This window comes from Podarcis pityusensis (genome assembly GCF_964106645.2).
Source record: "Podarcis pityusensis genome assembly, chromosome: 15".
NCBI lineage: Eukaryota > Metazoa > Chordata > Lepidosauria > Squamata > Lacertidae > Podarcis > Podarcis pityusensis.
Genome location: NC_138040.1, coordinates 25,505,782 through 25,530,649, shown reverse-complemented (window position 1 = coordinate 25,530,649; position 24,868 = coordinate 25,505,782). Strand labels below are relative to the sequence as shown.

At 44.6% G+C, this 24,868-nt stretch overlaps 1 protein-coding gene across 2 annotated transcripts; it reads right to left on the bottom strand.

Moving 5' to 3' along the window:
* Positions 1-1,549: 1,549 nt before the first annotated feature.
* Positions 1,550-21,276, bottom strand: LAYN (layilin). 2 transcript variants are annotated; one of them, XM_080983634.1, is made up of 9 exons: positions 21,095-21,276; positions 16,839-16,862; positions 14,722-15,016; positions 12,312-12,469; positions 10,113-10,154; positions 9,620-9,706; positions 9,268-9,370; positions 7,095-8,490; positions 1,550-2,346 (listed from the first exon to the last, which is right to left on the bottom strand). In XM_080983634.1, exons 1-8 carry the CDS (start codon positions 21,207-21,209, stop codon positions 8,130-8,132), a joined length of 1,185 nt encoding a protein of 394 aa, XP_080839760.1. In that variant the 5' UTR covers positions 21,210-21,276; the 3' UTR covers positions 1,550-2,346; positions 7,095-8,129. The 2 variants fall into 2 exon arrangements, with proteins under 2 accessions (XP_080839760.1, XP_080839761.1); XM_080983635.1 differs by lacking the exon at positions 16,839-16,862.
* Positions 21,277-24,868: the final 3,592 nt, after the last annotated feature.

Below are 24,868 nucleotides of genomic sequence, written 5' to 3'. Positions count from 1 at the left end.
ATGCATCTAACTACTTAATGAAAAAGGTACCTTTAGCACAGCAATTGGGAAACCAAGCAAGAGGCATCACTCAGCTAACTACCACTTCCTTGGTGCAACCTGGCAACTGTTGCCTAGCACTGTTTTGACTGTTGCTCATGGGCAGCAATCTTGGGCATTATTGTTGCCTTTGCTTTTAAGCAACACATGGCTGATTCACACATGCATGCTCATCCCTTGCTCATCAAGACGCGACTTGCATGTGGGGCTGTATCATCACAGATCAAACACAATGCACTTAAGTAGAGGAATTTCACACATTCAGCAATGTGTGCTGACTAATTCAATGGTGGTCAGGAGGACTCAGCCCACTGAAGTAGATGTGCACACATGTTTAGTAACCCTGGCCATCTTAATAGCATGGAGTTATAGTCCAGCAAACAGTTCACCAGCAAAACATGTGTATTCCTTGATAAACAACATATAAGGTTGCATTCAGACATGCACAAGAGAAACTTGACAGCAGTGCAATAATACCCATGTCCAGGATAACGGGAAAAGTAACTGAAAATACAATGAAGGTTTGTGGCTGTTTGTACACTAAGGTTTGTAAACTAAAAGTTACTAGAGTTTTGTCAGTCATCAAATTTGGAAGGTGCCCAAGGCTATCTTGATACCAATTCCAGGATCCTACTACCCTACATTCCAACTGGAATCATCTGGAGAGGGAATTTCCCTTATAGGGGATTCTCATTCATATGTGGGTTAACGGATTGTGCATATTCAATTGCTCCTTTTCTATCCATTAAGTGCAGGAAGCAACTTCTCTGTTTGAGCCATTCACATAACATAGTTGCCAGTTCTCACATGTCTGAAAATCACGCAGTGAGAATTGCTGTCATCAGATTCCATTACAGCTATTTGTGCTGAATTGCACATATAGGAAAAAATATGCTCTGAACACCCTGCATGTCACACAAAGTAATACACTCTGGTAAGGAGTATAAACACCCATTTCCTTATGCCCTGACCACAAGGTTCCAAGTGGCCTAGCCTGCTTTCTAGCTACTCAAGCAAGACCTCATGTCTTTTTGGCTAATCTTTGCCTCAGTGTCAAATTTGATATTACTTTTTTCCCGTGGTTAGCATCCACATCATTTTTAGGTTAAAAAAAATTAATACTTGGCACAAACCCCTTTTTCTTATAACTGGATATGAATGTGGGAAGTGAGGTTTAACCCTTCCATGTAATCCCCCCCCCCCAAATCCCTGTGTGCTAGATTAGAAGAAGAAAAAGCTCTGTTGGTCTCTGCTTTTCAGCCCCTTCTCTCTGCCCTTTCTTTCCTCCACCCCTTGTGTTCTCTGCCTCTTGAATAGAAGAATCCCATCAAAACTGATCTTTATTTTCATCACAAAAGTTGGTCCGTTTGTGGGGATTCTATTGTCTTCAGTGCCATTCCTTCCAAGTTAGAATGTTCACAAACATTCCTTGACATCACAGCAACTCAGCCACCCACAGCCAGAGGCTTCAGACATCCACATGCATACAACCCAACACCACCACAAAATCTCTTATTACCTTACAATATAATTTAAAAAATTTGTGGCCTCATATGGTAACACTGTTCCACTCAGTACATGATAACAGACTGCTGCTATTACTAAGTATCTTTTCTGTCATATGTCAAATAACAAAACAAAACAAACAAAAATGTCGGTCTTATTCCAATTCACAGCTTCTTCCTTGGAGCAGAAAACTGGAGGAGTTGTAGCACTCAGGTTAAAAACTGCAGGCCTCAACTAAACATGTCAACAAATAATGCATTGATTGTTTGGTTTGGACATTTCCAGGAATTACAGCATGGAATTCAATAAGACTACTTTTGATACCACTGTACAAACATAGCCACAGTCACTTTGTTATTTTTTCCAGTGTGGGTCTCTCATCACCTGTGGCAGAAACTCACTGAAACATGGAGGAAAGGATCTCAGGGAACTTTATTACATTTCCTGAAACCGACATCTTCTTCAGTCCCTCATTTAGTATTGTGCTTCCAAAAACAGATATCAGGCCCTTTCTTGACACTGGAGGAAGTCTTGTCAGTCTTGGCTCATTTAGAGGTCAAAGTTTAAAAATTCCACTTAAGGATCAGTGGTTTTAAAAAATCAAAATCAAAGTAGAATGTATTTGATATCCGATGGCAAAGGAGGAATTTCATTTGTTTCTCTCTGTCTTAGGACTGGTGGTAGAAAAACAGGATTAGATGCTGCTTCCAGAAGACTGTTGCTCATGAAGATTTGCTTTCAGTTATTTCCATCACTTGTGTGTGTCCTGTTGCTAGACTTAAAAATATTTTCAAAATTGTACTGTAAAACACAAAAGGAACAAGAAATAGTAATAAGAAAAAGAGGCTAAAGACATGCAGAGACTTACTTTCCATCTTCCCTGCTCAGGAAATTACATTCTGCACATACAAAAATTGCATTTGGAAGTTCTTGTCAAGTTCATGTCACGCTTACATTGCAATTGTGCATTCAACAAATTTATAAATACGTAACAGATAAACCAGACTTGTAAATAGCCACACACCTGTCTATTGATTTCTATGCAAAAGTATATAAATGGGATAATCATCCTCCCATGGATATGAATGGGATCAAAAATGTTTCTTGGCCAAATTATGATGCATGCATGGATAGGTGAGCTAGTAATTTTTTGTGTGCTTTGGTATTTTTTGTGGACATTCACAAGTCTGGGTAGAATATAAGAGTTAATGCTATCAGGCTCAAACCGTACATGACATTAATCACCCATGTAGCAGAGAAAGTGGGCACAGCAGTTCTTCTGTCTCTTCCATTATACTAGAACTCAGGGTCATCTAATTATTAAACTGATTAGCTGTCAGTTCAGGACTGAAAAGAGAACATGCTGCTTTGCTTAATACATAATTGCTAACTTCACTAGATTTGCTGCCATAATATCTAGTGATGTCCACTGTTAGACTTTTTTTTAAAGGGCCTTAAAATGGGTTTAATCAAATTCATCAAACAGGTCTAAAAATGCCCATTACTGAAGTTGGCTATATGGAATTAATGTTCAGAGGCATTATCATATTTTTCCTTAAGTCCTATTTCAAGTCTTCAGGCGGAAGAGTCTGCACTGATGTAGCCAAATGGCATAATCCAAGCACAAAGTTTGGGGGAGATTTGCAGCAGTATGAACAACAACAACAAAACCCCTAATGTTGGGCAGGGGACATTCCACATAATCAGCATCATATTAGTCTGAAATGGATACAAGTATGTTTGTTCCTCCCCTTCATGGATCACTGCCTTGCCATGGCGAAGGGGCTTGAATAACTCGGAGAAGCTATGAGCTATGCCGTGCAGGGCCACCCAAGATGGACAGGTCATAGTGGAGAGTTTTGACCAAACGTGATCCACCTGGAGCAGGAACCGGCAAGCCACTCCAGTATCCCTGCCAAGAAAACTCCATGGACAAAGACAAAAGGCATATAAAAGTTATGACGCTGGAAGATGAGCCCTCAGGTCGGAAGGCGTCCAACATGCTACTGAGGAAGAGCGGAGGACAAGTACAAGTAGATTCAGAGCTGATGAAGCGGCTGGGCCAAAGCCGAAAGTACGCTCAGTTGCGGATATGCCTGGAAGCGAAAGGAAAGTCCAATGCTGTAAAGAAAAATATTGCATAGGAACCTGGAATGTAAGAACCATGAACCTTGGTAAGTTGGATGTGGTCAAAAATGAGATGGCAAGAATAAATATTGACATCCTGGGCATCAGTGAACTAAAATGGACGGGAATGGGCGAATTCAGTTTGGATGACCATCATATCTACTACTGTGGGCAAGAATCCTGTAAAAGAAATGGAGTGGCCCTCATAGTCAACAAAAGAGTGACAAAAGCTGTATTGGGATGCAATCTCAAAAATGATAGAATAATCTCGATATGAATCCAAGGCAGACCTCTTAACATCACAGTAATCCAAGTTTATGCACCAAACACTGGTGCTGAAGAAACTGAAATTGACCAATTCTGTGAAGACTTACAACACCTTATAGAATTGACACCAAAGAAGGATGTTCTTCTCATTATAGGGGATTGGAATGCTAAAGTAGGGAGTCAAAAGATAAAAGGAACAACTGGCAAGTTTGGCCTTGGAGTTCAAAACGAAGCAGGGCAAAGGCTAATAGAGTTCTGCCAAGAGAACAAGTTGGTCATCACAAACACTCTTTTCCAACAACACAAGAGACGACTCTACACATGGACATCACCAGATGGGCAGCATCGAAATCAGATTGATTATATTCTCTGCAGCCAAAGATGGAGAAGCTCTATACAGTCAGCAAAAACAAGACCTGGAGCGGACTGTGGCTCACATCATCAGCTTGACAACCATATGTCAGGAGTGCTCTGATGGTGTTTCCTGCTTGGCAGGGGGTTGGACTCGATGGCCCTTGTGGTCTCTTCCAACTCTATGATTCTATGATTCTTATAGCAAAATTCAAGCTTAAACTGAAGAAAGTAGGAAAAACCACTGGGCCAGTAAGATACAATCTAAGTCAAATCCCTTATGAATACACAGTGGAAGTGAGGAACAGGTTTAAGGATTTAGATTTGGTGGACAGAGTGCCTAAAGAACTATGGATGGAGGCTCGCAACATTATACAGGAGGCAGCAACGAAAACCATCCCAATGAAAAGGAAAAGCAAGAAAGCAAAGTGGCTGTCCAACGAGGCCTTACAAATAGCGGAGGAGAGAAGGCAAGCAAAATGCGAGGGAGATAGTGAAAGATACAGGAAATTGAATGCAGATTTCCAAAAAATAGCAAGGAGAGACAAGAAGGCCTTCTTAAACGAGCAATGCAAAGAAATAGAGGGAAACAACAGAATGGGAAGAACCAGAGATCTGTTCAAGAAAATTGGAGATATGAAAGGGACATTTCGTACAAAGATTACCATAATAAAGGACAAAAGTGGTAAGGACCTAACAGAAGCAGAAGACATCAAGCAGAGGTGGCAAGAATACACAGAGGAATTATATCAGAAAGATATGGATGGCTCGTACACCCCAGGTAGTGTGGTTGCTGACCTTGAGCCAGACATCCTGGAGAGTGAAGTCAAATGGGCCTTAGAAAGCACTGCAAATAACAAGGCCAGTGGAAGTGATGGTATTCCAGCTGAACTACTTAAAATTTTAAAAGATGATGCTGTTAAGGTGCTACACTCAATATGCCAGCAAGTTTGGAAAACTCAGCAGTGGCCAGAGGATTGGAGAAGATCAGTCTACATCCCAATCCCAAAGAAGGGCAGTGCCAAAGAATGCTCCAACTACCGCACAATTGCACTCATTTCACATGCTAGCAAGGTTATGCTTAAAATTCTACAAGGAAGGCTCAAGCAGTATATGGACCGAGAACTCCCAGAAGTGCAAGCTGGATTTAGAAGAGGCAGAGGAACCAGAGACCAAATTGCAAACATGCGCTGGATTATGGAGAAAGCTAGAGAGTTCCAGAAAGACATCTACTTTTGCTTCATTGACTATGCAAAAGCCTTTGACTGTGTTGACCACAGCAAACTATGGCAAGTTCTTAAAGAAATGGGAGTGCCTGATCACCTCATCTGTCTCCTGAGAAATCTCTATGTGGGACAAGAAGCTACAGTTAGAACTGGATATGGAACAACTGATTAGTTCAAAATTGGGAAAGGAGTACGGCAAGGCTGTATATTGTCTCCCTGCTTATTTAATTTATATGCAGAATTCATCATGCGAAAGGCTGGGCTGGATGAATCCCAAGCCGGAATTAAGATTGCCGGAAGAAATATCAACAACCTCAGATATGCAGATGACACAACCTTGATGGCAGAAAGTGAGGAGGAATTAAAGAACCTTTTAATGAGGGTGAAAGAGGAGAGCGCAAAATATGGTCTGAAGCTCAACATCAAAAAAACGAAGATCATGACCACTGGGCCCATCACCTCCTGGCAAATAGAAGGGGAAGAAATGGAGGCAGTGAGAGATTTTACTTTCTTGGGCTCCATGATCACTGCAGATGGTGACAGCAGTCACGAAATTAAAAGACGCCTGCTCCTTGGGAGAAAGGTGATGGCAAACCTAGACAGCATCTTAAAAAGCAGAGACATCACCTTGCCAACAAAGGTCCGTCTAGTTAAAGCCATGGTTTTCCCAGTAGTGATGTATGGAAGTGAGAGCTGGACCATAAAGAAGGCTGATCGTCGAAGAATTGATGCTTTTGAATTATGGTGCTGGAGGAGACTCTTGAGAGTCCCATGGACTGCAAAAAGATCAAACGCATCCATTCTTAAGGAAATTAGCCCTGAGTGCTCACTGGAAGGACAGATGGTGAAGCTGAGGCTCCAATACTTTGGCCACCTCATGAGAAGAGAAGACTCCCTGGAAAAGACCCTGATGTTGGGAAAGATGGAGGGCACAAGAAGAAGGGGACGACAGAGGATGAGATGGTTGGACAGTGTTCTCGAAGCTACCAGCATGAGTTTGACTAAACTGCGGGAGGCAGTGGAAGACAGGAGTGCCTGGTGTGCTCTGGTCCATGGGGTCACGAAGAGTCGGACACGACTAAACAACAACAACATCCTGTAAAAATGTGTGGTAAGTTGCAAGAGTGCAAAGAAAATGGTTGGACAGTGTTCTCGAAGCTACCAGCATGAGTTTGACTAAACTGCGGGAGGCAGTGGAAGACAGGAGTGCCTGGTGTGCTCTGGTCCATGGGGTCACGAAGAGTCGGACATGACTAAACGACTAAACAACAACATGTTTGTTCCTGGGAGGAAAATAGCAGCTGTTGGGGTGGGCAAATTTGGATTAAGAAAATAGTGGCAGGGGTAGGGTTAAGTCTTCATCTCCCAGTGCCACCACCCTGATCTGAATCCCTCCCCCTACCTAAAAACCCCCACACAAAACCATTAGGATATGCAACCACAGATCTTCAGGTGTCACTACTAGCCTCTCAAATGTGCACTGATGCATTGGCTTCTACCATAACAGATTTATACAGAATGTGTTATTATGTGTTTCAGACTGGTGGTATTTTTCTACTCCCCATTACATTCACTAACCTTGCACAGTAATCTCATCTGCACCAGGACTTCTAGGAGTGCAGTGTGCTGGTCTTCAACACCCTTGCCGGCAGCAGAAAGCATAAAAGAGGTAATAACGTAACAGTAGCTGGTCACCTATTTCCTCCAAAATTAAGTGACCAGTGTTTAATCTTTCCTGCAAGGCATATGAGCAAACCTGGCACAGAGGTCTATTGTACAGCAGCATATAAGTGCCTTCGTAGCTCTACAGATGCAGATGTGTCTATAAATTTTTGCTTTAGCAATCTTTCCAAAAAGAGGGGTTAGGGATTATAGCCATTCCTATGGTGAACGCATTGCCTGCACAGATACTGCAAGTTCTTTATATTTAAGTTCTTAGAATGCGTCTTTTTGCTTAATGTGTTACATCCAACATCCGAAACATATTGCTTTGTTGGTTTTTGATGTCATTTGATGTCCATGTCCTGTGTTGGGAGTCCTTGGGTATAAGAAAGCTAATTGGTTGTTGCAAAAGTAGGCTGGGTGGATAAGAGCAAAGCACAATAGAGGAACAGCCCCCTCCTTGCTGGAAAACTGATGGCTTTCAGGATGACAAAAGATGGATACTAGGCAGCTGGTGAAAACTAGGTACTGATGGTCACCTGTGACACCTGTAGTATTTTTAGCTTGGAGCTGGAAAAACCATCACTGAATAACTCACAAGCTCCATCTGGGCTTAGGCAATTAGCTCAAAAGACAGGAGTTTTGATTTAAGTGCATGTTGTCACAAGACAGAAATACTGTCAAGTTGTAGATTATTAGGGAATGATGTCTGTCTGTCAAGGAATGGAAGCAAGATTGCACAAGGCCATTTTCCTTAGCTGAGTAAGATAAGAACTCTACATATATAAATTCCCTCACATTCCACTTTCAGAAAAAGGAAAACCTTTATCGAAAAAACGCAAACACTGCCAAATGCAGAAATCACATTCCTTTGCCTACAAGGGGTGCGTCCCTGTGTGCCAGAGCTAGTTCCAGTGTCCACTTAGCTCAATATCCAAAGCACTGTCTTCATTAATAGCCATAGATCTCATTTTCTACCCAGGCTGATTCTTTGCTTCGCCCCACTCCGTCATTGCACAGTTCGTATATGTCATTGGTGACAAATCCACTTTCAGTGCTGGCCAAAGTCACAAAGCCGCTCTCTGAGGTGTTGACAGCCATATTGTCATAGTCCCCAGAGAGGTCATCGGGAGTATCTTCTCCAGGACGGGCCCGGAAAGAAGAGTTCTTAATGTCTGGTCTGGTCCTAGCGAGATCTGTTTCTGACTGTTTTCTGATTACATTGTATATCTCCAAACTGGGGCTGTTCTGTCTCTTGGGGGACAGCCAGGTATCCTGTTCCTTTGCGTTCATCTCCGTTTGCTCCCGTCTCCTTAGAAGGGAAATAAATAAAAAGGTATTAGCTTCCTTTTATCTTCCACTGGACCACAAAACACTTACTAAGAAACTAATCTAGTGTTGTTAGTGCAAAGAAAATGTGTGTACACAAACAAACACACACACACACAAAAAAAAACACACACACACACACGGTCTGTGGCCACATAAAGGACGAGAATACTTCAGGTATGGTCAGATTTGTTTACTGTTGTATGTAGTGGCACAATCCAATCTGAACTTAGCAGTAGCAGGAAAAAGAAAGGTAATAATAACTGCAGGCAAGAAATTAACTTCCTTTATCCAAAAGTAGAATTTTACCCTGGAAGCACATACAGTCTAGCAACAGGAAGGACACCTACATGTGATAGCAGCAGATGTTTATGTGGGTGCACATTTGTTAACTTAACATGCCCCCTTCTCAAAATAATGTTTATTCATTAATTAAATCTATATCCCACCCTTCCTCCCAGAGGAGCCCAGGGCAACAAACATTAACACGTTAAAACAATACAATTTGAAACAGAATAAAAATGAACATATTTAAAGCATTTTAAAATAGCTTGAAAGCCACCAAAAACATTTCATTCCAGATGTGTGTAATAGTAATTTCACTGAGGTTCTTACAGTCTGTTCACATCCCTCCTCTTCCATTACAACCCCACTCCCAGTTTTGTTCTACATTCGTTCACACTGCCCCTTGGTCCTGATCAGATGCTCTCTATGACAGCGTATCATAAAGCCTCGTGCTTTGCCCCATATTGTGACTTGCCTCTTTGCATAAAGCCAAAAGCTGAAAATGGCTGTGATGACCACGAGGAGAAGCAGAACAGGAATGCTGGGGATTAAGAAGTAGGCAAGGCTCCAAACAGGCTCTGTTGAGGGGGAAAAGATACTCTAACTTTCAGTGGAAAAATTAACAGGCATTACTTTTTCATGCAGTTATTACACTCCAGGTTCTGTGTGCATAATTTTTCCTATTTCCTTTTAACTTTAGCAATGGGGGCAGGAAGAGAGGATATAATTAGCACAAGTATCAGGATGTTTTAATTATCTCTGCTGTGGTGTTCTCCAGGAAATCAAATGTTGCATTACAGTCTGTGGTAATGAATGACAGTGCCTACCTTTAGCTTCTTTGAACGTTTTATTGGTTGCAACTTCAGGAATGGGTTCTTCTGGGGATGTGGGTGCAAAGGTCTCTGTTGCAGCTCCTAGGAAAGGAATCTGGCTATTACAGCTGTCAACTTTCAGATTTGAAAATAAGGGATCAGCAGCCTCACCTGTCCCAGGGACAGTCTACGGGATATCTAACAATCCGGGATAGCAGCAGGAAGCAGCGGGAAACGGCGCTGGAATAAGGGAATTTCCCACAAAAAAGGGGGTTGACAGCTATGCAACTCTACAGGAGAATGGCTTCATTGCACTGTACCTTTTAAAACAGTATCATGCCAATTTAAGCAGTCATAGCTTATTCCCAGAGAATCCTGGGAACTGTAGTTTGTTAAGGGAGTTGCAGGCAGTTGTTAGAAGTTGACCGGGGAACACTCTGGGAACTGTAGCTGTTATTTGGAACAGAATCTATACCATGCGCTCAACTTTTACTGATGTGAAATTTACCTGCTTGAGAGGTGTTAATTTCAGAGGCAGCTGTTGGCTTTTCTGCAAGGGAAAAAACGTACAGACATACATTTTGTCACCAGGAGAAATCTAATCCCACTCCCCCAATGTTTTGACTTATCCATGGAAGTTCTTGGCACATTTGATATTGTGCCCCAGAAGTTTAGTTAAGTAGACAATTTTTGGAAACGGCTTGCAACTTGTCACTGAAACCATTTTTCTGTTTCCCTTGTCATTTCATCGTCTTCAGATTTTTTCGGTGCCCAATGGTGATACTTAAAAGTCTTAACCTGCATCCTCTCTAAGGGTGGCTCTCGAGAAGGCTATGGTTCCATACGATTCCCTTCTAGGTTTCTTGATGTTCCTATGCGCAACATCTTTAAGTATGTGGCCAGTGAATGCTAGAGGCACATTATTGCACTGCACATTGCAAACTCCATCAAAGCTGTGAGAACTAAGCCTCACAATACAGTACAGTGGTACCTTGAGTGACATACACTTCAGGTTACAGACTCCGCTAACCCAGAAATAGTACCTCGGGTTAAGAACTTAGCTTCAGGATGAGAACAGAAATCATGCTCCAGAGGCGTGGTGGCAGCGGGAGGCCCCATTAGCTAAAGTGGTGCTTCAGGTTAAGAACAGTTTCAGGTTAAGAACGGACCTCCGGAATGAATTAAGTACTTAACCCGAGGTACCACTTTATCTTCTTCTGAGTTGGAAACTGTTAAAAAAAACCAAGTGGAAGAGGAAGGGGGCACAGAGTGTGAAGAAAGAGCTGTGAGTGGAGGGTGGCCTTTGCTCCTCCTTTAGACCTCCTGGGAAATGCATCAAACCTGCTGTACCTGGAACTGAGTGTGGAGAGTACAGCTGAATGGCACACAGCTGTGGGCAGCCTGAGGAAGTGCCATCCACTTTGGGCCTGCCCATAAAAAGCAAGTCTAGAATGAGAGCCTAGGGTGATGTCCTCTGTTTCCAGGAGCTCGTTTTCTTGTGAGACTTTTGTGGGGATCTGAGAGTTTGTTTGGACCCTGGGTGAGAACCCTGAGGCTGAGAGGGAGGGTGTGTCAGAAGGGGGGGAAAACCCTGATATTGATTTTTATATATTAGTAACTCTGTATTAATGTAACATTTTTATATGTACCTGTAACTCTGAATTTTAGTAATATTTTGTTAACCTTTTCTGTTGTTGCTTTTTTTGGGTATGCTGCTTAGAGATATTTTTAAATATATTAAGCAGTATAGAAATTGAATAATCATTCAAGCAATAACCAAATATACACTGAGTTCAGAGACTGCCCCAGTAGCATTTCCCTTTTAATGCCTGTTGCAGTGCTGAGAAAACTGACTATATGGAAGGATGCTGGATTTCTTCAAAACTGGAGAGACATCACAATATACAGATATATGTTATTAAACATTCTTGGTTCCAGTTCTTTCAGTTAAGGCCAAAGGACATAGGATGTTCATTCCACAACCGCAAAAGATAAAGTCCATAATAAGCAAGTTAACTCTTAAGACTCCATAACACAAGTAGACATTGCGTTTAACGACACATTCCCAGGCATTCATGTATCCCTTTGTGGCGTTTGCCCTCCCATGTGTGTGACATCATACTGGGTTCATAGGGAAAGGGTTAAGTAATTGTAAAATGACTAACTAATGGGAACCCAAGGGGCAAAGTTAACTGTGTATAAGGTTTAAGCACAGAGAGAATTTGTTAAGAGGAGTTAGAGTTAGAGTGGTTGAGAAGACAGTCTGGAGTTAGACGAGACAGAGAAGATAAGTCTTTGGGTTGGGCTAGTCTGGTGTGAGAGAGTGAGAGAATTTGTTAAGAGGAGTCAGTCAAACAGTTGAGATAATCCGTCAGAAGGTATTAGGAAGGTATAGGCAGGTAAAGAAACTAAAGTTAAGATACTGACAGGAATATTATCTGAGAAACCATAAACTTGTTAATGTTTGTAAAATAAACTTTTTCTTTTGGTTCACTTTTAACAACTGACTGGACCCAGTGTTTTACCAAAGAGTAACTGGTTGGTGGCAGCGGGGAAGTGATCACAGTGGTGGCACAGGGATCAATAGACCGTTAAACGTCCAGGGACCCTGTGTGATCGCCACACCCTTCATTACTAGAAGTCTCCCACACCACAAATGACCAGCCCCTGAGCCGAATTGCACATCTCAGGATATGGACTCCATTACCCTGGGGATATTTGCAGATGAAGTTGTTTTTCATGCTGCAGCTGTCATCATTCCACTGAAACATATATGGTCCCCCATCGCCTGCAGGTGCTGAGGGCTGGTGGTACATCACAACACAGACTTCACTTCCACAGGAGGGCTCGTCTGCGTACCAGTTTCTGTGGAATCAAAGAAAAACATCAGGTGAATTGTTTCTCCTTGCCAGGAGTTCTCCCCATGAAGGGCATTTCGCAGAGCAGAGAAATACATGGAAGGAAGCAAATTCACTTACAGCACCTTTTGACTTTGTACCTGCCTCTCTAGCTATTCACGTGAATGTAGAGGGGGCAGATGTCAGGGACAGCAAGGCTAGAAGCAGGAATCCATAGCTCTGTGCACAGGTGCCCCCCCCCCCAATGATGAGCCAGGGGAGCTTAATAATAATAATAATAATAATAATAATAATAATAATTTGTACCCCGCCCATCTGGCTGGGTTTCCCCCAGCCACTCTGAGCAGCTTCCAACAAAGATTAAAAGTACATTAAAATGTCACACATTAAAAACCTCCCTGAACAGGGCTGCCATCAGATGTCTTCTAAATGTCAGGTACAGTGGTACCTCGGGTTAAGTACTTAATTCGTTCCGGAGGTCTGTTTTTAACCTGAAACTGTTCTTAACCTGAAGCACCACTTTAGCTAATAGGGCCTCCTGCTGCTGCCGGAGCACGATTTCTGTTCTCAACCTGAGGCAAAGTTCTTAACCTGAAGCACTATTTCTGGGTTAGCGGAGTCTGTAACCTGAAGCGTATGTAACCTGAAGCGTATGTAACCTGAAGCGTATGTAACCCGAGGTACCACTGTAGTTGTTTATCTCTTTGACGTCTGATGGGAGGGCGTTCCACAGGGCGGATGCCACTACCAAGAAGGCCCTCTGCCTGGTTCCCTGTAGCTTTGCTCATCGCAATGAGGGAACCACTAGAAGGCCCTCAGCGCTGGACCTCAGCATCCGGACAGAACGATGGGGGTGGAGACACTCCTTCAGGTATACTGAAGGAGGCCGTTTACAGGTTGAAGCATCTCCCTAAACAGAAAAGGGATCCTAGGTACTGGAGGAACTCCACTGACCCAGGCAAGCCATTGGCTGTCCTCAACAGGAAGTGCTATGGAGGCTTCCTGTTTAGGCGGGCAACATAGGAAGCTGACTTTTGGTCAGACTATTAGTCTATCTTGCTCAGTATTGTCTACACTGACTGGCAGCAGCTTCCCAAGTTTGCAGGCAGGGGATGCTCCGAGCTCCACCTGGAAATGCCAGGAATTGAATCTGGGACCTTCTGCAAGCAAAGCAGATGTTCTACCAGTGGGCTATGCCCTTCCCCAGACCAATGGTTCATCTAGCTCTATGTTGTCTACACAGTGATTCGCAGTGGCTCTCCAAGGTTTTTTAAATGGGATGTTCCGAGTCCTACCTGGAGATGCTAGGGATAAAACCAGGGACCTTCTTCATGCAAACCAAATCATCTATCCCTCAACCTGTCATTCAGGCAGACAGCTTTGCTGTATTATTTTTGGCATCCATTAAAAACATTTTTGTTTAGACAAACCTATCCAGTTATGTAGAACATTTACAAGGTTTTAAGCTTATCATTGATGTTAATTATTATTTGTATGTTTTAAATAACTGGTTTTTTACTGACAATGTTATTATTTTATTCTTTCTGTAAGCCACTTTGAGGTCTTTTATTATCAAATGGTATATACATTTTATGAAGCAATACATAAATAATACCCCTGAATTACAGCCCATGGGATCTGTCTTGGCCATAAGCCTTCCCTGGCTGAACCCAGATATTCATAGTGCTAACAGAGGATAGGCAAACGGATTTAGCCCCTTTCACAGTCCAAAGAAAGAACACTTGTGCAAGTTTTTTCCTTGCCATAATTCTTGTTATTGGTTATATCAGCAGGATACAAAGCTGGATGGGCCCCTGTTTGGTCACTGATGTTCTGGTACACAAATTTTATTGGTTGATGTTGGTCACATAGGATAAACCCACAACTATGCCAGAAAGTAAAGGGTGTGGCAGCTGCTTGCACTCCTAGCATGGGCCTGAAGTCCCAGTTTGGTACTGTGAGCTGTGGGAAGGTTCTCTGGAAAGGTTAGCACCATTCCTACCAGGAAACTTGTTATGCAATAATAGGCTGAGCTCTTGACATCCTTGACACACAGGTGTACCTAAGCCAGGAAAGCAAAACACAATTATGGCCTAAAGAAATTCTCTGGGGCTTTGGATTAAAACACCAATGCTTTTTCAAAAGGTAGAACTTATTTATCAATGGGTAGGAATCTCTATTCAGAACACTTAATACTTTTGTTTGACTTGCTAACTTCATGAAGGAACTCATACTTCTGTTCTGAACATGTGGACTTACCGAAACGTGGACAAACTTCCATCTGACCAAGAGTACAAGTTTGGGCATTCAGTGCTGTTGTCAGGATCTGATTCTCTCCTAAGCCCTATCCAGAAGTCGCCATCTGACGCTGAAAAGCTCCCAATCATCTTCTCAATCAGTTTCTGTTCTGACTGTGTTTCTATACTGACTAGGTCTCCTCCATCTCTCCTACAGGCCTGAAGAGCTTCTTTAAAGCCAACCCTGCGTACAACATTATGTAAGTAAACGATCTTGTAGCACGGGCGTTGGGTTCCTCCACGGCAAATGGCATGTCCTGAGGAAGACCAAAAAGGGGGAAAAAACCATTAGCAAACCAGCAGGAAAAGGTAGCCAATACTTCTCCCATGATGAGTTTTGTGTTGCATGGAATTTCTTTCCACTAACTCACATTACAATCATAAAACTAACATGAACTGGGATTAAGAACACCTACTTGCATATTATGGCCAGTCTAACCACATTTCCATTGACTGAAGTTGAGGAACACACTGCTGTCTTATTTTGGCCAGATACAAAAATGAGTGCCAGCCATAATTCTGTTGGTATGAGGGCTCAGAAAGAACTAAAATTTTGTACAGTGGTACCTCAGGTTAAGTACTTAATTCATTCCGGAGGTCCGTACTTAACCTGAAACTGTTCTTAACATGAAGCACCACTTTAGCTAATGGGGCCTCCTGCTGCTGCCACGCCACCGGAGCACGATTTCTGTTCTCATCCTGAAGCAAAGTTCTTAACCCGAGGTAATATTTCTGGGTTAGCGGAGTCTGTAACCTGAAGCGTATGTAACCCAAGGTACCACTGTATTAGGTGAAAGCTTCTTATCACAAAAAATATTAACTAAACTAGTTCATATTAAGGCTCATCCAATCTCAGAATTTGTGTTATGAAATTTTCATACAGGCTGTAGCTCAATAGTAGAATTGTCATGGTCTGGCAGGATGCTGAGTGGTGGGAGGCACCAGCTGGGGAACCCCCAAGGGAAGAAGCCTCAGAGGCCGGGGAATGGTGGTGGGATGATGCTGAGTGGTCAGAGGGAGAAGAGGGAGCCGACTGGGAGGAGGAGGTTTAGTGAAGGGGCAACAAGGTTTAGTGAGCAGGAAGAGGCTGGGACAGAGAACAGTCCAGAATCAGAGGCTGAAGAGGAGGCTGGAGAGGAAGGGGACCAAGAGGCAGAGATGAAGCTGGCTGCTGAAGAAGCCAGGGGGTCTCTCCTTCCTCCTGTGGCCAGTTCCCCCCACCCCTGGTCTTCCAGAACCAGAAGAGGTATGAAGTGAGAGGAGCAAATACACACAAGGCACCAAAGTCTCAGATCGTTTGGGGGATGACTTAGGGAGATGTTTGGAACTGCCTTACTTGGGCAAGATCTATTGGGGAGAGTTGCAATGTTCACTAGGCCTGGCCTCCTGAGCTGTTTTGTTTGAATAAAGAGAGTTAACTTCACTGACACCGTGTGAGTTATTGCGGACCTGCTCCTGAAAACCGCCCTGACAAGAATTCATGTAGAAGGTTCAGTCCCCAGCATCTCCAGGTAGGACTGCAAAAGACTCTTGTTTGAAACCCTGAAGTGCCATTGGCAATGTATGTGGACAATACTGAGCGAGGCGAACTGATGGTCTGGCTCTTTATAAAGCTGCTTCCTATAAACCTATATCATCAGCCAATCTCTGCCTCGTGAATTTCACAGTGTGACTTTTATATAAAAAGATAGGGAACGCAACGACCACATCCGAGTAAATCATTTTAATTAGTATTTTATGTCCACATTTATCCAGTGCAGAGTCAAGTGTTCTGTTTTAAGAAGCCAACCATGGAACATGTATTTCAGGACAGGATGTTATAAACCCCTATGATGCAAAGTGGTGTTTCATTTTGAGAGAGATCCTTGTGTTTCTATTTGTCCTTAAATGTACAAAACAAAAGTTTACAGCACTCCATTCCAAGGTCCTTAATACAGCACAGTAATTCGACTGCGTGGGATTCCAATGTCTTGACTGCAGATGGCATACAAGTTAAAATGCTGAGCACAGCAAAAACAGTCTAGTCACCATCGATAATCTGACCAACATGCATCTCTGATGAAACACAAAATACATTACCTCTCTGAAGAATCAGATCCGCAGCTGTGAGGCAATGGGAAGAAGAGAAAAAGCACATCACTTATAAAATTGGCAATGACCAGGACTGCAGAATATCCAGCCCTTAAGAGTGGGCTGCTTTGAGGTAGCTAAAGTTTTTGCAACAACCTGGCAATTGCCTGCATTTTATCAGCAAAATTTGAAGTTATTTTTAGCCAAGGAATGCAATGCAATGCAGTTGATTGCAGGCTGGGCACTGCTACAAGTCAACTTGTCCAACCAGTGATCTCACTCTACTGAATACTAGATATGAGTCCATGAAACTAAAGGTGCTTAGTTATTAAGTAAGGTGTTGATTTCAATCTGATTAGCCCTTAATAAATATAGCTAAGATTCTAACCAATTTCTCTGCCGCATCAATATGTTAGGCATTTTTAGTGCAAAGAGGTAGAATCAGAGGCCCAAGTTCAAAACCCTACTTAGAGCTGCTTTACATCTTGCACAGTGGCTAGATCACACTGGTGTTCAGTGCAACACAAACTGCAAGTGTGGAGGGCAGATGGGTGCTCCAAAACAAGTACAGTGGTACCTGTAGATGTGAACGGGATCCATTCCGGAGCCCAGTTCGCATCTAGAAGCAAACATAACCCGTGTCCGCGCATCTGCACGTGTCACATTTCGGTGCTTCTGCGCATGACGTCATTTTGAGCGTCTGCGCATGCGCAAGCGGTGAAACCCAGAAGTAACGCACTCGAACGCGCTCATCCCGAAGCAAATTCAACCCGAGGTATGACTGTAGTGGATATGCACCAGAGATCCATGGCCAATCATAGCTCTTTGAGCAAGTCCCTGAACGTTTAGGAAAGCATGTCTGTCCGTCAGGTGTTTCATATCTGCTGCAAAACACACTAGCAAACACCTTATTAATGACTCAGACAAACAATATGAAATAGTTCTGCAAAACAGCAGCATAGTTTAATACAGTGATGGGAGGCCTGAGTTCGAATCCCATTGTAACCAAGGCCTTGCATAGCTCCCACTCTCTCTCCCCAATCTTCTGTAAAATGAGAACAATAATGTCGTGTCATCTACGTTTTTGATGAGGATAACTAAGGCCTGCAAGTGGTTTTGCATGTGAAAAGTAATTAGTGCTAGAATAGCAAACATGTGGTAACCATCAATCACGTGGCAGTATATTAACATGTTAATTTCACAATGAAATCATAACATGTCAATTGGGGTGGGGGACAATAATATGCCATGCACAAAGTTGCACACCTTCAATTACACACACAACACCCTAGCAGAAGTTGCTTTATGAGTTTTCCAAGACACATTAAATTGGAGCACGTGTGGGACTGATTCTACATGCCAAAACCATAAAGTGTGTCCCCAATGGTAATATGAACTGGCTATGTATCTGGCCCTCATTAATGCAAAAGAAAAGAATGGTTGGAAATGCCTGTAGCATTAATAAAAGAAAAAGAAAAACAGGTACCTTTTGAAATACAAATACTTGTTCAGGTAATTGAGTAATTTTATTATGCTTTATTGTATGACTGAGATGTGTATTTTGTTTTTGTTTTACCTTGCTTACATGATTCTGCAGCAGCCTAGAACAGATAGGAGCACTTATAGCTGGGGGGGTGAAGGAACAAGCAAATCCAGACAAAGCAGGCCTGACTAGTACAGAACAAATGGAAATTCTTTGGCAGTATTTATTTTCAGACAGTCTCCACACTTAGAGTGGGGAAAGAGTTTATTTAAAGGGTCTCAAGGGGGTGGGGAGAAATACACACACACACACACACACACATATACTGTGTGTGTGTATATATATATATATATATACACACTGTGTGTGTGTGTGTGTATACACATACACACACCAAATATATATATATATTTCTAGGCCAGCTAGAAATATTGTGCAGTGGGCTGCCCACATCAGAACAGTATTTTAAGCATCATATATATATATATATATATATATATATCCCACTGCACAATATTTCTAACTGGCCTTGCCTGTGGAACCACTATGGTTGTTGCCAAAAGATGTCTTGGTTTCTCAATGGCACTGGAGCTCTTAAACCTCCAGCTTAAAGCCCAGTATAGGCTGTAGAAGAAGCGATAGCTCATTTGCTCTGCGTGCAGGTCCCTGGTTCAATCCCTGGCACCTTCCAGCAGGGCTTACAGAGCCCTCTGTCTGAAACCCTGGAGAGCCACTGCCAGTCACTGTATAGAAATTACTGAACTGGATGGTCAGATTCAGCATAGGGCAGCTTCCTATGCCAGCTTTAGTAGTAAGGGTTTTTTTTGGGGGGGGGGAGGGGAAAGCTATAGTGACTCAGTAGTGATAGATAAGCATTCTAAGCGAGCTCAGAAGCATTTCTCCTTGACGGCACTTCATGGTTTGCAGGTCCCAGGTTCAGTCACCAACATCTCCAGTTCACAGGGCCAGTTTTAAACAAGGACAACACCTTCCTGCAACTGTGGAAACCTGCTACCAGTCGGAGCAAACAATATAGGCTAGATGGACCAATAGCCTGACTCACTAGAAGGCAGCATCATATAAACAATATCCATTTTGCACAACGGCACCATCAGGGCAGGATGCTGGGGCAGATCAGCAGAATGATCAGGAAATGCCCCAGCTGAAGCCAGACTGGCTAACTACCCTTTGAAGTAAGCGAAGCAATGCCATCTGAAGAGAGATGCCCCTAAAGTCTATTCTGCCCAGAGTTTAAAATGACTGAACTTAACCACTGCTTTTGGACGGGAGCGCAGATGAAGAAGAGTATACAACACCAGCCCCTGCAGCTCACAAAGATTCTCAGGAGCAGACCACCAGCTGAAATAGACACCACAGGGCCAGCTTATTTCATAGAATTGTAGAGTTGGAAAGGACCCTGAGGATCATTGCAGTCCAACCCACTGTCTTGTAGGAATATGCAGCTGTCCCACACAGGGATCGAACCTGCAACCTTGGCATTATCACCATCATAGTACAGTATAACCAACTGAGCTACCCAGCTTGATACAGTGAAAGCAGCTTCGTATCATTTCTTCCAGCACTGATCCCCAGAACTGAAACTAGGGTCCTGGGCATCTGACTCATGTTAAGTCTCCCTAAGATTTAAGGGTGCCCGGTTGAGAGAGATCTGTGAAGCTGGCAACCCATCTCTTCCCCCCTCCCACCATGCCAAAGCAGCAAAGCATCTGCCATAGTGCCTTCCCCTGTTGGGGCAGCCCCATTCTGCACCCCCACTTCTGCTGTGTCCGGAGCTTTAGCAGTCCAGAGCAGAGCCTGGAAGGGATCCCAGGTTCTCCGCTGCAGAGACAGACAGGGTCTCCGCTACACTTGGGTGTTGAATCGCACACAACTTTTTGCAGAAAGCTCTACCATCGCCCACCCCCCTCCTTCCGCGAAAGAAAACCCCTGTCTCATTTAGTCCACCCACAACCCACTGTAGAGAAAGCAGTAAGCTGCTGAAGATGAGGCCACCCATATCAGCTGGGTCGTCTCTGGGGTGCCATCAACGTTTTCCTGGGCGCAGTCCTGCACACAACTTTGGCAGCGCATAGCCCCTGGCTTTCGATGGGATGGAGACTGCCAAACCACACAGCCAGGACTGCATACTTTGGTTGCCTCCCTGCCTCTAGAAACAGATACTAAAACTGGCCGGCCGTTGGTCCCGCTTTTCTCACGCAGAAGGACCACCCCCCACCACCCTCCATTTCTGGGAGGGGAAAGCTCTGCACCTTCACAACCGGCCTGCTTCTCGTGGCAGCAGCAGTAGCATTTTTGTGTGCGCATTAATAAAAGTGCCATCAGGAGGGGGGGGGTTAGCCCCCACCTTGGGCACCGCTGAAGCTGCTCTTTCACCCACTGTTCTCTCTCCAACACAGAATCTTGTCCCACCCCACCCCCCAGTTATAGCATCACTTTCCTCATCCATAGGCAGGTTTCTCAGCCGGGGCTCATTCCAATGATTTAATGACCCCCCCCCCCCCAATCGAGGGATAAGTACCCAACCCCATGCCCAAAGCGCTCCCCATTCCAGAAAGCGGAGACGCAGCTCCAGATCGTCCCCCCTTAACTTTTGCATTTGCTTCCAGTTCCCGGGTGTGGGTGCTTCCCCCCACCCGCTGCAAAACAGGAGGGGACCAGCCCGAGACCCCCGCGCCTGCAGCGCCTGCCTCTCTCCTCAGCCAACTCGGGACCGGGACTGATGCATCATCCGCTTGCCCAGCCCAGCCCGGGAAGCACTCACCGCTGAGCAGCCGCGTCCCCTGCCCGCCCGCCGCCCCGCAGAAGGCAGCCAGTAGTAGCAGCAGCAGCAAGTTGCTCCCCGCGGCGGCTCCTCCGCCGCGTCCCCGGAGCCGCATGTCGCGCGGCTGCACTGGCGGCGGCAGCAGCAGCGCAAGGGCAGCAGCGCGAGCTCCGGGCGAGCTTCTGGCAGCAGCCAAGGCGGCGGCAGTGGCGGCGGCAGCAGAGCCGGCTCCGCCTCCGGGCCAGAGGCCAGCCGAGGGGAGGGACGCTGGAGAGCCCGGCGGGTGGGGTGGGGAGGCTCTGCGCGGACACTGGCACTCACTCTCTCGACATGCCTGCCGAGAGGGGTCGAGAGATGCTTCGGTAGCCAAAGCGGAGCTCGGCGCCAAACTGATGCATGGGAAGAAGCCGCGGAAGTTGAGGGTTTTTGGTGGAGGTGGGGGGAGCATCCATAAGACACACAGAATGCGAAGTTAGACCGCGTGGGTTTTGCATGCGGAATGTTCCCGTGCAGATAAGGATCCAAAAGTTGGCTTAGAAGTGAAACGCTGCAGGTCTGGCGTGCATAATGCTATCTGCCCCCCAGCAAGCAGTGGCAAGGATGCCCTGTCAGTAGAATCATAGAATTGTATACAGTGGTACCTCGGGTTACAGACGCTTCAGGTTACAGACTCCGCTAATGCAGAAATAGTACCTCGGGTTAAGAACTTTGCTTCAGGATGAGAACAGAAATTGTGCGGCAGCGGTGTGGCAGCAGCGGGAGGCCCCATTAGCTAAAGTGGTGCCTCAGGTTAAGAATGGACCTCCGGAATGAATTAAGTTCTTAACCCGAGGTACCACTGTAGTTGGAAGGGATCCCAAGGGTCATCCAGTCCAACCCCATGCAATGCAGGAATCTCAGCTAAAGCATCCATGACAGATGGCCCATCCAACCTCTGTTTAAAAAATCCTCCAAGGAAGGAGAGTCCACCACCTCCAGAGGGAGACCGTTCCACTGCTGAACAGCTCTTACTGTCAGAAAGGTCTTCTTGATGTTTGCTCAGAATCTCCTTTCTTATAACTTGACGCCACTGGTTCGAGTCCTGCCCTCCAGAGCAGGAGAAAACAAGCTTGTTCTCTCTCCCATGTGACAGCCCTTGAAATATGTGAAGATGGCTATCATCATAGCTCATCTCAGTCTCCTCTTTTCCAGGCTAAACATACCTGGCTCCTTCAACCTTTCCTCATAAGGCCTCACCAAACAACTCACAACTACAGCAAACACCCCCAGCTGTTCACCACGTACTCCACAGATACGTGGGCTCAGCCAACGTGCTTTAGGAATATAGAATGCTGCCTTGCGCCAAGTAATGACTCACTGGCCCATCTAGCATGGTATTCTCATTTAGTATCAAAAAGGGAGTCCCTCTCATTGCAACTTGGGAGATATTGCAAAGGATTGAAGCTTGGACTTTCTGCATGCATGCAAAGCAGCTGGTCCACAGCAGTTACATCTTTCCCAAAGACTTGAGGTTTGTCTTCTGTAGCTGGATGGTCAAGGGGTCATGTGACAAGGAAACAGCTGGCTCAGACTGTGATTTGACACACCCCACAAAGCTTGGGAGATCACTCTGCTGGAGACCAGAGTGGCCCAAGGCACTGAAACGCTATGGGTGCTGGTGAACTCCCTGCAGTACTTGGAGGAACCTCATTCACACAACCCACCTTCATTATTTGCCCAGGCTGCCAGGTTTCTCAGCTGTATGGTTTCTTATTTCATTTCTGGCAGCCAGTGGGCTGAATCCAGGTTAAATGGAGCCTGTCGCTCCAGAGCAAGAGATCTGGTATTGGCTTGTGCTTTGGAAGCAGAAGGGAAGAAAGCAGAATGAGTGGAAAGTTTCCTTTGCACCACTTCCAGTGTCCGAATGCTGACCCTGCATTTCTCCCGCTTGTTTCCGGAGGGTTGGGGAGCTGGACTGCACCTGCTTCCTGGCTTCCCAGCCATGTTTCTGCTCATCCAGGCTTGGAAACAGTTTCTAGCTGCCAAAGTGAAGATAAAGTAGACTCAAGATGCTACTTGCATCATGGCTTAAAATAAAGACGTACATTGTGGGACAGGGAACCTCTTTCTAACAAAGTTTTGTCAGCATGCTTCTGAGTAACAGTTGCTGGGAGTTGCAAGTGAGGAGAGAGCTCTATTGCACTCAGGCTGTTCTTGCAGGTTTCCCAAAGGCACCTAGTTGGCCACTGTGAAAACAGAAGGCTAGACTAGATGGACCATGGGCCTGATCCAGCAGGGCTCTTCCTGTTTGCAAAGGGAACCTTTTCTCAGGTTTAAACTGTTGGTCTAAACACTCAGCAAGTGCTGTTTGTGAGCACTTTATAATAATCACAAGATCATAGAACTGTAGAGTTGGAAGGGAGTTTAAGGGTCACCTAGTCCAAGCTTCGGGACGCAGGTGGTGCTGTGGGTTAAACCACAGAGCCTAGGACTTGCTGATCAGAAGGTTGGCGGTTCGAATCCCCGCAACGGGGTGAGCTCCCGTTGCTCAGTCCCTGCTCCTGCCAACCTAGCAGCTCGAAAGCACGTCAAAGTGCAAGTAGATAAATAGGTACCGCTTTGGCGGGAAGGTAAACGGCGTTTCCGTGCACTGCTCTGGTTCGCCAGAAGTGGCTTAGTCATGCTAGCCACATGACCCGGAAGCTGTATGCCGGCTCCCTCGGCCAATAAAGCAAGATGGGCGCCGCAACCACAGAGTCAGCCACGACTGGACCTAATGGTCAGGGGTCCCTTTACCTTTAGTCCAAGCTCCAGCAATGAAGGAATCACAGCTAAATCCCTGATCATCCACTCCAATGGTGTTGACTCCAACATCTTTCAAGGTAGTCCGTTGCACTGTCAAACAGCTCTTGCTGTCAGAAAGTTCTGTCAAATGTTTAGTCATAATTTAATTTCTTGTAATTTGAACCCACTGCTTCAGATCCTTTGCTCTGGAGAAGCAGAAAGCAAGTAAGCTAATAGCAGTGGTAGCTCCAGTAGCAAACCCACGGTAGGATGCAAAAATCTAAATTGCTCCAATTTTGAGGTGTGTGTGGAACCTGATAAAACACCTTCTGCGATTTTCCCAAGTTTTTTACCCAATTGTCATGAAAAACAAAAGTGTTTTCGGGGCCAATTCAAACATGTATACCACTTGATCACTTATGATTTGTAATCAATGCTAAAGACTGTCAGCTGTATTTGTGAACTCAGGTGATCTAAAAGTTTTGTTTCTGGCAAATGATGCAGCTTTGCTCTTAGCAATTCCGTAGATGAATACTAGTCATTCTGATCATCTCCCTAATTGCATTCAAGACATTTCTAGAAAGCTGCATTGCAATGGCTCAAAGAGCTAACATTAACATACTGCTACGCATTCTCTGGAAGAAGTGTCAGCAATTTTCTAAGTAGGATCCTGAATTATTAGCAGGATATCTATGCCACTCACTCATAATGAGCCCTTGCTAAACCATGTGTGAACCTGTCCTGAAATCTTGCTGCAGAAACTGACACAAAGAAATGTTAATTAAATTTCTGCTGATTTTGACAAAGCAAAAAGAGTATGTGTTGCAAGGCCATCAGGCTTTTATATATATATAAAAATCAAGAATGACATAGAAAAATGTAAACTTATTACATTAACACAGACCTTGTAATAGATCTTAGCAGATCAGGGTAGGGAGGAAAAAGCATTCTGCATTACATCCTTTTAACAAATGTGGAGAATGTAACCTTCTAAGCATCCTCTGCAATGCA

Coding starts and splice junctions, on each gene's coding strand:
- LAYN (XM_080983634.1), bottom strand. CDS start 21,209: ATGCGGCTCCGGGGACGCGGCGGAGGAGCCGCCGCGGGGAGCAACTTG. Junction 12,470..14,721: donor GGAAGTTTGTCCACGTTTCG/GTAAGTCCACAT, acceptor TTGATTCCACAG/AAACTGGTACGCAGACGAGC. Junction 10,155..12,311: donor CATCTGCAAATATCCCCAGG/GTAATGGAGTCC, acceptor TTTCCCTTGCAG/AAAAGCCAACAGCTGCCTCT.